This window comes from Elgaria multicarinata, chromosome 1 (assembly GCF_023053635.1).
Source record: "Elgaria multicarinata webbii isolate HBS135686 ecotype San Diego chromosome 1, rElgMul1.1.pri, whole genome shotgun sequence".
NCBI lineage: Eukaryota > Metazoa > Chordata > Lepidosauria > Squamata > Anguidae > Elgaria > Elgaria multicarinata.
The window spans coordinates 19,753,814-19,767,978 of record NC_086171.1 but is presented as its reverse complement, the minus strand read 5'-3'; the positions used below and the strand labels follow the sequence as shown (position 1 = coordinate 19,767,978).

The 14,165-nt window shown below is 40.4% G+C and overlaps 1 protein-coding gene across 1 annotated transcript in view; it reads left to right on the top strand.

Moving 5' to 3' along the window:
* Positions 1-14,165, top strand: part of SACM1L (SAC1 like phosphatidylinositide phosphatase) — a 44,911-nt gene that overhangs the window by 28,332 nt on the left and 2,414 nt on the right. The window contains exons 9-19 of the mRNA XM_063124190.1: positions 946-1,031; positions 1,210-1,296; positions 3,870-3,938; positions 4,032-4,111; positions 5,502-5,600; positions 7,275-7,413; positions 7,674-7,743; positions 7,843-7,915; positions 8,909-9,002; positions 10,088-10,180; positions 12,943-13,000. Of these exons, the coding sequence (XP_062980260.1) occupies positions 946-1,031; positions 1,210-1,296; positions 3,870-3,938; positions 4,032-4,111; positions 5,502-5,600; positions 7,275-7,413; positions 7,674-7,743; positions 7,843-7,915; positions 8,909-9,002; positions 10,088-10,180; positions 12,943-13,000 (948 nt within the window). The remainder of the gene's footprint in view (positions 1-945; positions 1,032-1,209; positions 1,297-3,869; positions 3,939-4,031; positions 4,112-5,501; positions 5,601-7,274; positions 7,414-7,673; positions 7,744-7,842; positions 7,916-8,908; positions 9,003-10,087; positions 10,181-12,942; positions 13,001-14,165) is intronic.

The window sequence follows — 14,165 nt, the reverse complement described above, 5'->3', positions numbered from 1 at the left end:
AGTTTATCCTCTCCGGCTTCCCAATACCAGATGCAATCCAAATGTACCCAGTGTCCTTTTATTTTTCTTTGAGGAAACACCCATACTTGTGCCACCGCTGCTATTTCATAAATGTTTTGAAATTCCCCTGACTCTCATAAGTGATGTGCCAAGCAAGCAGGGCCTGGTATTTGGGGGAAGGGTTATATGAGAATAAAATGTTCAAAGCAACTCTGAAAGCAAGGAACTGGTCCTCTGGATTATGGCCATTATCTTGAAGTGTATGGATTGGTGGAGAAGGTCTTCCATCTCTACTGTTTTAACTTGTAAGTCTTATTATTTATTTATTTATTATTTATTACATTACTATACCATAGCCGAAGCTCTCTTATATAAACAATTAAAAAAAATATACAAAATTTTAAACCACAAAAACTTGCAACATCACATCTAAAAATGAACTATAAACAACTCTGAACTATTATAAAAACAGATCCAGGATCGATGAAGCTCATCACATATTGCTAAATGCCTGGGAAAAGAGAAAAGTTTTAACCTGGTGCTGAAAAGAGAGCAACGTTGGCGCCAGGCAGGCCTTGTTGGGGAGATCATTCCATAATTATAGCGCCCACTGCAATTAGTAGTGCACGCCACAACTAAGAAGGCCCTCTGCCTTGTTGCCTTAAAGAGAACTGCTGCATCTTATGGCAGAAATAGGCTGGTTGTACATTGTTCCAAGAACTGTCAAAGGCAATATAAATCATCTCCTGTCTCTGCAGAACACAGTGTCCTCATTAGCATTTAAGGCAGTTACAGGATATACTTTGCTTTTGTTTTTGTTGTTTTTAGTTTCATCCACTTAACAGAAGCTCTCACCAAAATGACATATTGGATAGGATTTGAAGTAATAAATAAGGCTTTTGCTGTAAGTGGTTAGCTATAATTTTGAATTTCTCACACTCGCAGGTATTGATTCCGAAGGGCACGCAGCTAATTTTGTAGAAACGGAACAAATTGTACATTACAATGGGAGCAAAGCTTCTTTTGTCCAGGTACATTTTTTCCCCTATTTTATTGGGTAGCATGACTAGTCTTTCGCACAGAAGTTAGTCTTTGCCTCCTCCCTCTTAATGCTGCTCTATGCTAAGATAAAGTGCAGGAGCTAGCTGGGAGGTTGAACTGATAACATAATATTATATGCTTCACTTCTCTGTTCCCTCTGTTTTCCAGACACGTGGATCAATTCCTTTTTTCTGGTCACAGAGACCAAACCTCAAATATAAACCCCGGCCACAGATCAGCAAAACAGTAAATCATGTATGTTCTATATATCTTTTTCCTATCCTTCTGCAGGAGGGGTTTAATGTAAAGTCCATATGTATAGGCAGATAGCCTTGTAATGGTTGCAGCTATTCTGAGGAGTGTGGTTCTCCTTAAGGTGTTCCTGAACTAAACATACAATGTTCTGAAAGCTAGCAAAGGTTTAGCGTTGGTGCAGTTGTACTTTAAAACAATATGAATGAAGGTGAACAAGCTGAAACTTAATCCAGACAAGATGGCACTGTGGGTTGGGGAGCCAACTACTTAAGTTGGCGTTTTATAACTGGCCTTAGATGGGGTTGCACTCTCCCTAAAAGGCCAAATGCGCAGTCTGGTAGTCATCCTGGACTCAGACCTAGCTGGGGAAGCCAAGGTGGTTGCAGTGTCCAGGAGTGCATTTTATCAGCTTAAGCTGATATGCCAGCTGCGGCCCTATCTGGAGAGGACAGACCTGGCCTCAGTTAACCACACACTAATCACATCCAGGCTGGACTACTGTAATGCATTGTACGTAGGGCCGCATTTGAAGACAGTTCAGAAACTTCAGCTGGTACAGAATGCAGCCGCCCATGTATCGGTGGGGGTAAGACAATTTGACCACTTAACGCCTATGCTGTGCTAGCTGCACTGCCCAATTCAGTACACTGAATCGCCCAATTCCGCTGAACTGCCCAATTCCAAGCCCAGTTCAAAGTGCTGGTTTTTACCTTTAAAGCCTTCAACAGTTTGGGACCAAGTAACTTGTAGCACTGCCTGCATCTGCATCAGCCTGCTCGCACTGTAAGATCAGAAAGAGAGGCCCTTTTCATGTGCCCACTTGTTAGAGCAGTTAGGTGGGTGACCACCTGTGAGAGGGCCTTCTCTGCAGTGGCTCCACACCTTTGGAAGAAATTGCCATCAGCGGCCCACCATCTCCATCACTGCAGGCTTTTAAGGAGGCCTTGAAAACATATTTTAGCATGGTATTTTCTTGATATGCCTGCTTTTGTTGCTGCTTGTTTTATTGTAGGCTTTTGTTACTGGTTTTACTTCTATCTTATTGTGCTTATAGTTTTTTAAATCATTTTTTAAATATTTTAACTGTTTTTTTTATGAATTGTATTACTGTGAGCTGCCTTGGGAGTGCTTTTGCCCTGACATCACAAACCATCTTTCACTAAATACTTAGACAATACTGAGTCTAGATTCTTTCTATACTTGTGAGGAAGAACCTTCACCTTCCCTGAACCACTACAAGCTAAAGGATTAGGGCTGCTCCGTAGTTCAAGGATAAGATAGCTGTCATTGCCTGACACATTGGACTGAGGAAAGGCATTTGGCTGGGAACACCTGATCTTGTGAGGCCTTGGTGCATGCCATTTTAGGAGAAGTGCCAAGATAGTGAGCCCGGTATTTGGGCAGACCATTTTTGGACGCCTTCATGGCCCAAAGTACAGCAACTTCAGTACTATAGGGAAGGGCTGTTGCTCACTGGCAGAGCTCCTGCTTTGCCTGTAGAAGGCCCCATGTTCAATCCCTGGCATCTTCAGATAGGGCTGGAAAATCATCTGCTTGAAACTCTGGAGAGCCACTGCCAGTCAGTGTCGACAATGCTAAGCTAAATAGACCAATGGCCTGACTGAGTAAAAGGGAGTTTCCTATGTTCCTACACCCCACAGCTAGTGCACAAACCACAGAGGGTTTGCTAAACATTTTCATTTGTAAGACAAATGCTGCTTATTTGCTCCTTACCTGTTATAAGCACGTCCTCTGTTTCCAGTGAAAGTACACACTAGGAGTGTCTTAAATTGCCCATAGAGCTAAGGAATTCAAAATCAAAAGTCGCCTCAGGCCCCAAGTAGTCTCTCTGGCTCAAGATGTATCGGAGCAAATGAACCCATTGGATCAAGAGAGGCAGAGCTGGGGGTGAGGAGGGACAAATGTTGGCAAGCTGATAAGGTTGATAAGCCCTTTGGCTAATTTCAGATAATCAGTAGAATGAATGCACTTTCTCCACTGCATAGTCCTGGCATCTGCTATAGTCATGAAAAAGTGGCACTGTCTTTTACAAAGGCATTTTTATATTTTCTGCTGTGTTCGTTGAAAGAACTGGGCATGTTTAGCCTGGAGAAGAGAAGATTGAGGGGAGACATGATAGCACTCTTCAAATACTTAAAAGGTTGTCACACAGAGGAGGGCCAGGATCTCTTCTCGATCTTCCCAGAGTGCAGGACACGGAATAACGGGCTCAAGTTAAAGGAAGCCAGATTCCGGCTGGACATCAGGAAAAACTTCCTGACTGTTAGAGCAGTGCGACGGTGGAATCAGCTACCTAGGGAGGTTGTGGGCTCTCCCACACTAGAGGCCTTCAAGAGGCAGCTGGACAACTATCTGTCAGGGATGCTTTAGGGTGGATTCCTGCATTGAGCAGGGGGTTGGACTCGATGGCCTTGTAGGCCCCTTCCAACTCTACTATTCTATGATTCTATGATTCTATGAATATTTAATGTGTCCTTCCTATTAAGGATTCTTCATAACGTGCAGCTTTGGCCAAGACTTCAAATAAGTGCATCTACCATATTCTATTTCAGATGGATGGCTTCCAAAGACACTTTGATTCTCAGATTATTAGCTATGGAAAACAAATGATTGTTAATCTGGTATGTTCCTAATTTAATTCTACATCCAAGTTAAAAGAAATGTGACTAAATGGTGTTGCTGTTGTATGGAACTTTTTTGTTTTCCCTTTACAGGTTAACCAGAAGGGCTCAGAATTGCCTCTTGAGCAAACATTTTCAAAAATGGTAAACAGCTTGGGAAATGGAATGGTCAGGTACATGGCAACTGAAAAATATTTATATTGCTTTCGAACTAGTTTTAACTAGTTGTTTAAAAGACTTAGGGTGCAATCCTGTGCAGTTTTAGACAGAAAAAAGTCCAGCGTGGTTGGCTGGTGCCTGCTAGGAATTGTAAGACTTTTTTCTTACAACATGTGGAGTACCTGCATACAAAGGCTGAACAGTCAGGTTCTGTCTGGACACAATAATGCTATAAAAGTAGGGTTGCACAAATGTTAATCTGGGTGTTAAATGTGTCTGCTTACCTTGCAGATACACAAAAATAGAAGCTGGGACAAAATTTGTCTTAGAAAGCAGAAATCTTACTTCTCACGTAGGCAAGTAAGCGCTCAGATTCTTGTGTCCCTTTTCTGAAATGAACCTATGCGATGAAGTAGAATTATTGTCCTACTTCATTGCATAGGTTTGTGGGAGATGTGAGCAAGATTACTGTTACAGGACTACTGTCATGTGGCTTTTGATTTGGGCAATCTTTAGAAACAGGGAACTACACATCGGAAAACTGCAGATCTTCTTGGTACGTGGAGCTCTAGGAAATAGCCACCGCAAAAAAAGTGACACCAACGTGAAATTAACAAAGACAAGGTCAAATATCTAATTTTTATAAAATATGACATGATTTTATTACATATACAAATCAGGGGCATATGCAACAGTATTTGTCAAAGCATGTACTCGGATTATGGAAAAGACTCTGAATATAAGGTGGTCACTATGAAGTATCATAAAGAAAACCTCTGTGCAGCCAATGGAGTCCCCGAATATTTTTGTCTGTAAACTAAAGGGGAGAAATGTTAAATGTAATGCCTTCTGTCAGTAACTGGACTTAAATTTGATGCATTCTGTGTTTGTTTTTGGAAAATTAATAAAACAAATTAATAGTACAAAAAGGGAAATGAGAAACTAAGTGTTAATGACTTGGAGAAGATTTCGGACAGAATGTTACATAATGCAAACTTCAATTCTGCAGAAGCAGTGCATTGCATATGAAGCTGGCAGAGTTTAACCCCAAATTACCCTTTTTTGGTAGGCAATAGACTAGTTTATATGCTTCTTAAAAGCTCAGTAATGTTTCCTCCCCTTAAGTCTTTGCTATCCTCTGTTATCCCCCTTTCCTTTCCTGCTAGTGTGTCCTTTTCCCTGCACCACAGATAAAAAGGACAGCTCTCTTGATGGATATAGTTCTCAGTGCATTTTGAGGAAATGCTTCATCAAGGAAAACCTTTTCACGCTGCTTAGTAGGAAGTCCTAGAGACTCCTTTGTCTGCTGAAGCACACCTAAGCAGCACCTGTCCCTGTACTCCTATCCCATGATTCAAGTACTAGTGAATAGCCTCTTAACTCACATATGCTTTCTCTGCCCAGATATATAGCTTTTGATTTCCATAAAGAATGCAGTCATATGAGGTGGGATCGGCTCCAGATTTTACTAGATCAACTTGCTGAACAACAAGATGAATTTGGGTAATATATGCAACTGCAGTGTGCGGGCATGTAGTTGTGGTTAGTAGAAGTTACTAATGATTAGATTGTGTACAGCTAACAGAAGAAAACTGCTGCTTTATGCTAAAATAACATTGCATTGCTCTAGCAGTGTTTAAGTACAGTGATCTGAAAAGGCATCAGTCTAAGATGTAATCCAAAGCGTTGGTTCTCTTCCATTTGAATTTGTCTAGGACTACAGTCCAAAGTTCTTGTGTGGCTTTTCATTTGGTTTCTATGCAACAGCGTAAAGATCCGGTTATGATGGCATCATGCCACTTGGCTATGTTCTTATAAATGTTGTGTCAACTGCATCTGGAAGTGTGTATTTAAACTCATATAAGTAGAAGCCAAGGACGTTGCTGCAGCTTATGAATGTAGCAAATTTCATACCCATATTTTAATTTCCTGAGAACAGTTGAATTCCCCAAAGCTAATCAATAGGGAACATAAAATGACAATCCTGTTTTGATAAATTTAGATATCTCTTACAAATAGGAAACACCTTGGTTTTGTGGGATCTGCTAGTTTTCAAGGGAACGTTTTATCTTAAAATGCTGCTCTTTGAGTTGAGTTAAGGCTGCAGCTTCAAAAGCAGTTAGATGTGATCCTCTCCATAGCTACAAGTAGTAGGATATTCTTTCAGTTTCATTGGTAGGCAAAAGGATGTAAGATTTACTGAAGTTTTCTCATAAAAATAATTATCATGAGAACGACGTAAACCCAAGCAATATGTTTATAGATTGTGTGTATACTTGCACACACTTCATGTAAAAACACCATTGCAAGAAGTGGTTCTTAAAGTAAGAGACCTTTAAGGCAGGAGAGCCAAAAGGAACTGTGGTATACAAAGAAGCATTATTAAATTGATCTCTTTTCCTTTCAAAATATTTTTCAGAAATAAAAGTATCTTCAGAAATATTTTTGTAAGCTGCCTTGAGAACCTTTTTTTTTTGCCAAAGGGAGGGATCAAAGTACGATAATAAATTTTCGTTCTGAAATGTCTCAAAACAGAACAAAAGTGAGTCCCGAATAAGTTCCTTTCTGCTGGATGTACCCAGATACATTCCAGGCAGGTGGTATAGCATCAACTTTTGCTACCCTACCATACTCCTGATTTGCGTCTTGCCTCTAAAATCTCTAATGTTAGTTAACCAGGGTCCCGTGGGCTTGTGAGTGCCCTTTGGAAAGATTTACTTTGATCAGTAGACCTTCATGTCTTATCACAAACAGCTATAGACTCTTTTTGCTATGTGAAATGGAGGCTGCTTTCCAGAAACAATCTCCTTGGAATCATGGAACCTTAACTTTTCTATCTTGACAGTTTCAGTCATCTGTTAATAAATATATTTAAATTTGTCTTGGCAGGCACTTGAAGTAAGAAAGGTAAGATAAGAATAGGGCTTAAATGGTTAGATGATTGCAGCCTTAGTTATGTAGCCAAAACCTGTTATTTCCATATTTAACTGACAGTAATGCTTTGAAGGCTGTGTGGATACTTTAAAGTTAAGGGGACTATTTGGATTAATTGTTTTATTGATGTTAACTATCATAGACATTTCCCTACATTGGTGCCATAGTTATGTTAGGTTGCAACATAAATATATCCAAGAAATATTTTGATAACTCTTACACAAGCCCCGTTATGTATTTCAGCTATTTCCTCGTTGATTCTGATGGAAAGGTGGTGATGCAGCAAGAAGGAATATTCCGTAGTAACTGTATGGATTGCCTGGACCGAACGAACGTGATTCAGAGCCTTTTAGCACGCCGCTCTCTCCAAGCACAGCTGCAGGTTGAGATTTCCTCCTAGCCTTGCTGTGCCCTTTTAAAATGCGATTTATTATTTTCATTTCATTTCTGTACTACCCAATAGCTGAAGCTGTCTGGGCAGTTCACAAAAATATAATATATGTATAATTCTTGAAAGGAATCTATTTGAAATAATGGGAACACGCTTTTTCTGACACATTAAAAGGTTCAAAGCTGCATGCAATTAAAATGTTAGCAGAATTCTGATGCAATTGTAACTAGTGGTTTCTTTCATCGTTATAGAGATTAGGTGTTTTGCATGTTGGCCAGAGACTTGAAGAGCAAGCAGAATTTGAGAAACTTTATAAAAATGGTAGGTTTCTTTTTTTAATAAGTAGATATTATCCTATGTGGCTACTTACTTGTTGCCTTTTTTTAAAACAACACCGCCACCATTTTTCTCTGTCCATAGCATGGGCCGATAACGCAAATGCTTGTGCCAAACAGTATGCCGGAACGGGTGCCTTAAAGACAGACTACACAAGGCAAGTTTGAGCCAGTCTTTCTTGAAATAACCTGTACTGATGTAACATCTAGCTATTGTTTAGAGACTGATCCTGCGATCATACTTGCTGTGGTCATGCAAAACTTCAACACTTTAAATATACCAACAACGGGAGTGGGAATGTAATTGTTCCTTTGCATGTCTACTCAGACGTAAGTTCCATTGGCTTGAGTGGGACTAACTCCCAGGTAAGTACGCATGGGATTGCAGCCTTAAAAATGTATAAGGTAATTTTCCACCACTAATAAAAGCAGAATCAAATTATATAGAAAATAGTTTCTGAAACCAGCAAATTAAACTAAATATGCTGTGTAATGATTTTTTAACATTATCAGTCAGTCAGTGGTTAAGTATTATAGACTTAAAATATGAATGGTTGCCATTTCTTCTCCAGATTCTTATTTCTGTTCTTGTTCAGACTTTAAATGAAAATCTTACCTTTGTCAGATCAAGAAGGTGCTGCTTCTTTGGGCAATTGCTGTACAGCTTAAAATTCCTGCATCAATGCATTTTTTCTGTACAAACTTGTTAAGAACTGTTAAGCCAAATTCTGAATGAACAAGGATAAAACACTGCTATAAGGCCAGTGCCAGAATCTAGTCCGTTTGTGTAAATCTATGCAGAGGAGGAACTCTCTGAAGTGTTTCTGTTTTGAAATCAGGAGGCATTGCTCTGGGTTAAGCCAGAAAAGGAGCTTTCAACGTAACAGACCAAGAGACTCAAAGCCTATCTTTTCAGTGACCAGGGGGTGAAGAACAATGTCTATCCCTGTACCCTGCCCCCCCCCAACATCCCAGTGACAAAGTTAGATTAACTCTTCAACTACTTATTCTACAAAATGATGAAATAGAGGACATATGCAAAGAGCCCCCATTATAGATCAGTTGCTGGCGCCCTTAAGTAATTGACATTGGGGTTAAATCTCTTATTTCCTGTGTTTTGTAATACTGAAGTCTTGTTTTAAAAAATTCAGAACTGGAAAGAGAACTCAATGGGGCCTACTAATGGATGGGTGGAACTCCCTAATTCGTTACTACAAAAACAACTTTTCTGATGGATTCAGACAGGTAAGAACTTCCAAGTGTTTGCTGCTTCTATTTAGCTTTAGTATTTTGAACTGAATGGGAAGCGACATAGTTGCTGTCCTCAGGGCTCACATTAGGAAAGTCTGAGGTTTCCAGTCTGTGCTGATGGGGAGGGGGAGATGGGTGGCAGTGGAAGTGCAGTGAGGCCTAGGCTCAGGAGAGATTCCAAGGAGTGGGTCTCGGAGAAGGAGGGACATGTGTGGCTTGAGAAGCCAGCAGATGAGCAGCTGGTGCAGGCATTGGGAGAAGCCTAGAGAAGGCAGAGGATAAAGAGGTTTGTACTGCTAGTGGTAGAACACAGAGAAGGGAAAGATGGGAAAGGTGCAACATTTGATCCTGCCTTTTCTCCATGGAGCTGTGGATATTGCCTCAGTGTGGGGGTAGGTTAGCCTGCGTGATATTGAATGAGTGGGGATTTGAGCCTGCCTTTTTGTCTTCCAAGCCCAGCACTCTAGTCACTACACCGGGGTGCAAAATTAGAAATGGGTGAAAGGTTAGTTAGAAATGGGTGAAAGGTCAGTTAGTGTGGCCATGACCACTGATGTTATTGCTCCCATTCACCCATTTTAGTTTTTCTCTGTATTGAAGACCCCTGTCAGCACGGAGAAAGGGACCTGCCTGGCACTAAGAAGAGATTTTCCCAGTGCTGGTTGAGTCTCTGGCTTCATGTGGCGCTCAGCATCCCTGCACACTGCCCAGAGCAACTCAGCTGGGGCTGGAAAAGCAGCTGCCAGCCAGTTCCTCCACTGCTTGCTTCCCTGAGATCTCCAATCTCAGAGGCTTAGCTGCATCCCCTGGGGGAGCCCTGCTTCAAGTGAGTGTGAGCAGCACTTAAGGAGAGAGGTGGTATAAACTATAGCAGCGGTCCAGGAGTCCTCTTTCCAGAGGCAGCAGGCAATGGAAAGGAAAGCTGCCAGAACGGTCACAGTTTTCTAGATTAAAATGTCCAGAGGGCAGACAAGCATTGTAATGAGAGAGGGTGGATTTTGGAGGTGCTGCAGGATTCTTTCTTTGTAGAATAACATGGAGCTTAATTCTAAACTATTTAACTCTGGGTTGTTTTGCAGGATGCTATAGATCTGTTTCTTGGAAACTATTCAGTGGATGAAGTAGATTCTCTTAGTTCTCTTCATGTACAGAAAGACTGGAAATTTTTGGCTGTAAGGAATTTGAAATCTTTTTTGTGCTTTTTTGAGAATTTAAAATAACTTCATTGAATTATGTTGAAATTAATAAAGTATTGGGATCACATTATCAGAACTCAAAGCCCCGATTAACTTTTGCTTAAAAGGAGAGCATTTTTTAGGATTTAAATCTTGAGTTTTAAGAATGGGATAATTATCTAGTATCAGTTAGATTTGTATCCCACTCTTCTTACAAAGAGTTCAGAGTGGTACGTTTTGGCTTTCAAGTCAGTCCTGGGAGATCCATAACTTGGTTCACATTACCCAACGTCCCTTTGGGTGATCAAATTTTGGGTTAATAAGCCAAGATATGCACAAATATCTACTTGCATGAGCCTCTTTGCTACTCACTTTGCTTGAGTAAACAAGCCAGGAGGCAGCAGTTAACTATAGTTCTCTTGGCAACCAGAAGTACCAAACACTGACTTTACATATTTATCCTCTATCATCTTAATAGGAAAGCATTCACAGATCAGACTGTATTTGGCTCTTGAATTACTTAAAGAGAAACAAACTTACTTTAAAACAAACCAGGGACACTGTTTTTAACTCCAGTTACTTGTTTGTTTGCTTTTATTTATTAATTACATTTATATCCTGCCCTACGTCCAGGACAGTTACATTACCGTGGATCAAACAAATGCATGCTGGGTGCCATTTGCCTAATCACCTGCCTGGGCACAGCTTGTCCAAACCCAGGCAGAATAGCATCATTGTACAAATATGCTATTCAGTATGATGCATAATAGAGTTTTATCATTAAAGAATTAATGTACGTTTTGGAAATTTAGATGCATTCGCTACTTTTTGCTTTAGCAAGCTAGGAGTCCTGTCATGTTTTAAAGGCTAACCAATATATTGTGGTATAATAGAAGTTTGTATCACAATAAATGTATTTATTAGTCTGTAAAATTCCATGGAATTCTTTGTACAGTCGTGTGAAAAAGAAAGTACACCCTCTTGGAATTGTATGATTTTACATATCAGGACATAATAACAATCATCTGTTCCTTAGCAGGTCTAAAAATTAGGTAAATACAACCTCAGATGAACAACAACACATGACAAATTACACCATGTCATGATTTATTTAACAGAAATAAAGCCAAAATGGAGAAGCCATGTGTGAAAAAGTAAGTACACCCTTACTGCTTCCATAGGAATTAAGATGCTAAGTGGCAGACAGGTGCTGCTAATCAAATGCCCGTGATTAATTGATCATCAGCAAGTATGGCCACCTCTATAAAAGCCAAAGTTTTTTCAGTTTGCTGGTCTGGAGCATTCAGGTGTGTGTTAACACAATGCCAAGGAGGAAAGACATCAGCAATGATCTTAGAGAAGCAATTGCTGCTACCCATCAATCTGGGAAGGGTTATAAGGCCATTTCCAAACCATTTAAAATCCATCATTCTACAGGGAGAAAGATGATTCAAAAGTGGAAAACATTCAAGACTGTTGCCAATCTTCCCAGGAGAGGGCATCCCAGCAAAATCACCCCAAGATCAGACCGTGCACTGCTCAGAGAAATTGCAAAATACCCAAGAGTTACATCTCAGACTCTACAGGCCTCAGTGAGCATGTTAAATGTTAAAGTTCATGACAGTACAATTAGAAAAAGACTGAACAAGTATGGTTTGTTTGGAAGGGTTGCCAGGAGAAAGCCTCTTCTCTCTAAAAAGAACGTGGCAGCACGGCTTAGGTTTGCAAAGTTGCATCTGAACAAACCACAAGACTTCTGGAATGATGTCCTTTGGACAGACAAGACCAAAGTGGAGAAGTTTGGCCATAATGCACAGCGCCACGTTTGGTGAAAACCAAACACAGCATATCAGCACAAACACCTCATACCAACTGTCAAGCACGGTGGTGGAGGGATGATGATTTGGGCTTGTTTTGCAGCCACAGGATCTGGGAACCTTGCAGTCATTGAGTCGACTGTGAACTTCTCTGTATACCAAAGTATTCTAGAGTCAAATGTGAGGCCATCTGTCCGACAGCTAAAGCTTGGCCGAAATTGGGCCATGCAACAGGACAATGATCCCAAGCACACCAGCAAATTTACAGCAGAATGGCTGAAAAAGAAAAGAATCAATGTGTTGCAATGGCCCAGTCAAAGTCCAGACCTGAACCCGATTGAAATGCTGTGGCGGGAACTTAAGAGAGCTGTGCATAAACAAATGCCCTCAAACCTCAATGAACTGAAGCAACATTGTAAAGAAGAGTGGGCCAAAATTCCTCCTCAACGTTGTGAGAGACTGATAAAGTCATACAGAAAACAATTCCTTCAAGTTAATTGCTTTTAAAGGTGGTTCTACAAGCTATTGAATCATAAGGCGTACTTACTTTTTCACACATGGCTTCTCCATTTTGGCTTTATTTCTGTTAAATAAATCATGACACGGTGTAATATGTCATGTGTTGTTGTTCATCTGAGGTTGTATTTACCTAATTTTTAGACCTGCTAAGGAACAGATGATTCTTATTATGTCCTGATATGTAAAATCATACAATTCCAAGAGGGTGTACTTCCTTTTTCACACGACTGTATGTTAAGCATTTTTTAAGAACTGGTGTGTTGAGAATTGCTCCTTCTCCTTTTACTGGTCAAGTTAGGACATTAAAATTACGCACATGCTACTTGCCTGCACTACATTGTACTCTATATGTCACATTTAACTGAACTTTGAAACAAGTATTATGTATTGCCTTTTAATTGTTTTTTCCTTGTTTTTTCTTAGTTGCCTATTATTATGGTGGTTGCTTTCTCAATGTGCATTATCTGTTTGCTTATGGCTGGTAAGTGATCACTCAGCCTGTGTGTAAAATTCACACCATGTTATACCTATTTACTTATAGGGGCTTATTGAAAGGTAATGAGAGGTTTTTATAGTTGCTCCTTCTAGAGCTTTATATTGTCGATGCTAGTTTGTGGGTGGGAGATCAAAGTGCATTAGTAAATGAGGGGAGAAATGTAACAGATGGCCTAACACTGTAGGAGAAGGCTATCAATGGCTACTAGCCCTGATGGTTATGTGCTACCTCCAGTATCTGAGGCAGTAAGCATGTGTGTACCAGTTGCTGGAGAACATGGGTGGAAGGGTGCTGTTGCACTGTGTCCTGCTTGTGGGTCCCTGGTCAACATCTTGTTGGCCACTGTGTGAACAGAGTGCTGGACTAGATGGATCCTCGGTCTGGTCCAGCATGGCACTTATGTTCTTATTAGCTTGTTACTGGTTGGCTGTGGAATCCAGGAAGATTCCCTTGAACCACAGCACTAGAAGGTAAACTAAGTTGGTCCTCTGCCCCTAGTGCAAAATATTCCATATGTCAACTGTGCACAGTTGAACACACATTGTAAATGTAGAACAGGATCAAACAAAGCGTATCACACCAGAAGTTATGCCTTTCCTACATGCACATCAGTAGCCATGCGTTCCAGATTGTTCAAGAATTAGGAGCTGGGTTTTAACTGGCATTTCTTAGTAAAAGATATTAAGGGAACAATCCCAGGCATATTCAGATAGAAAAATGCCATGCAACTCCCAGCATGTCACACCTAATAACTTTTCCGATATCTCTTCTTAGTACAATGTCCCAGACTGAAATTGTGTACTGCTAATTTTTGTTTGCTAAAGAATGTCACTGGTAAAAAGAGGAGGGGGAGTAGAGGAGGAACCCAGTGCAGGAGTGTCTGTAGGTATGTTTTGATATCCAGTTTGATTTACTTTCTTGATCTGGCTTACTGGCGCCATACACCACCCCCTGAAATAAACAAATTTTCTCCCCGATAATTTCCTTACTTGGAGGAATCTGCTCTTCCTATATTGGTCTTTTCTCAGGAAGGAGCACAGATTCTTCATGATCCAGAGCCAAGACCCACTTCTAACGTTAATTGCTCCTCTTGCAACATATAATACCTAGCTTTGGGGAATGCTCTCTGCTCATCAGTATACACTAACTT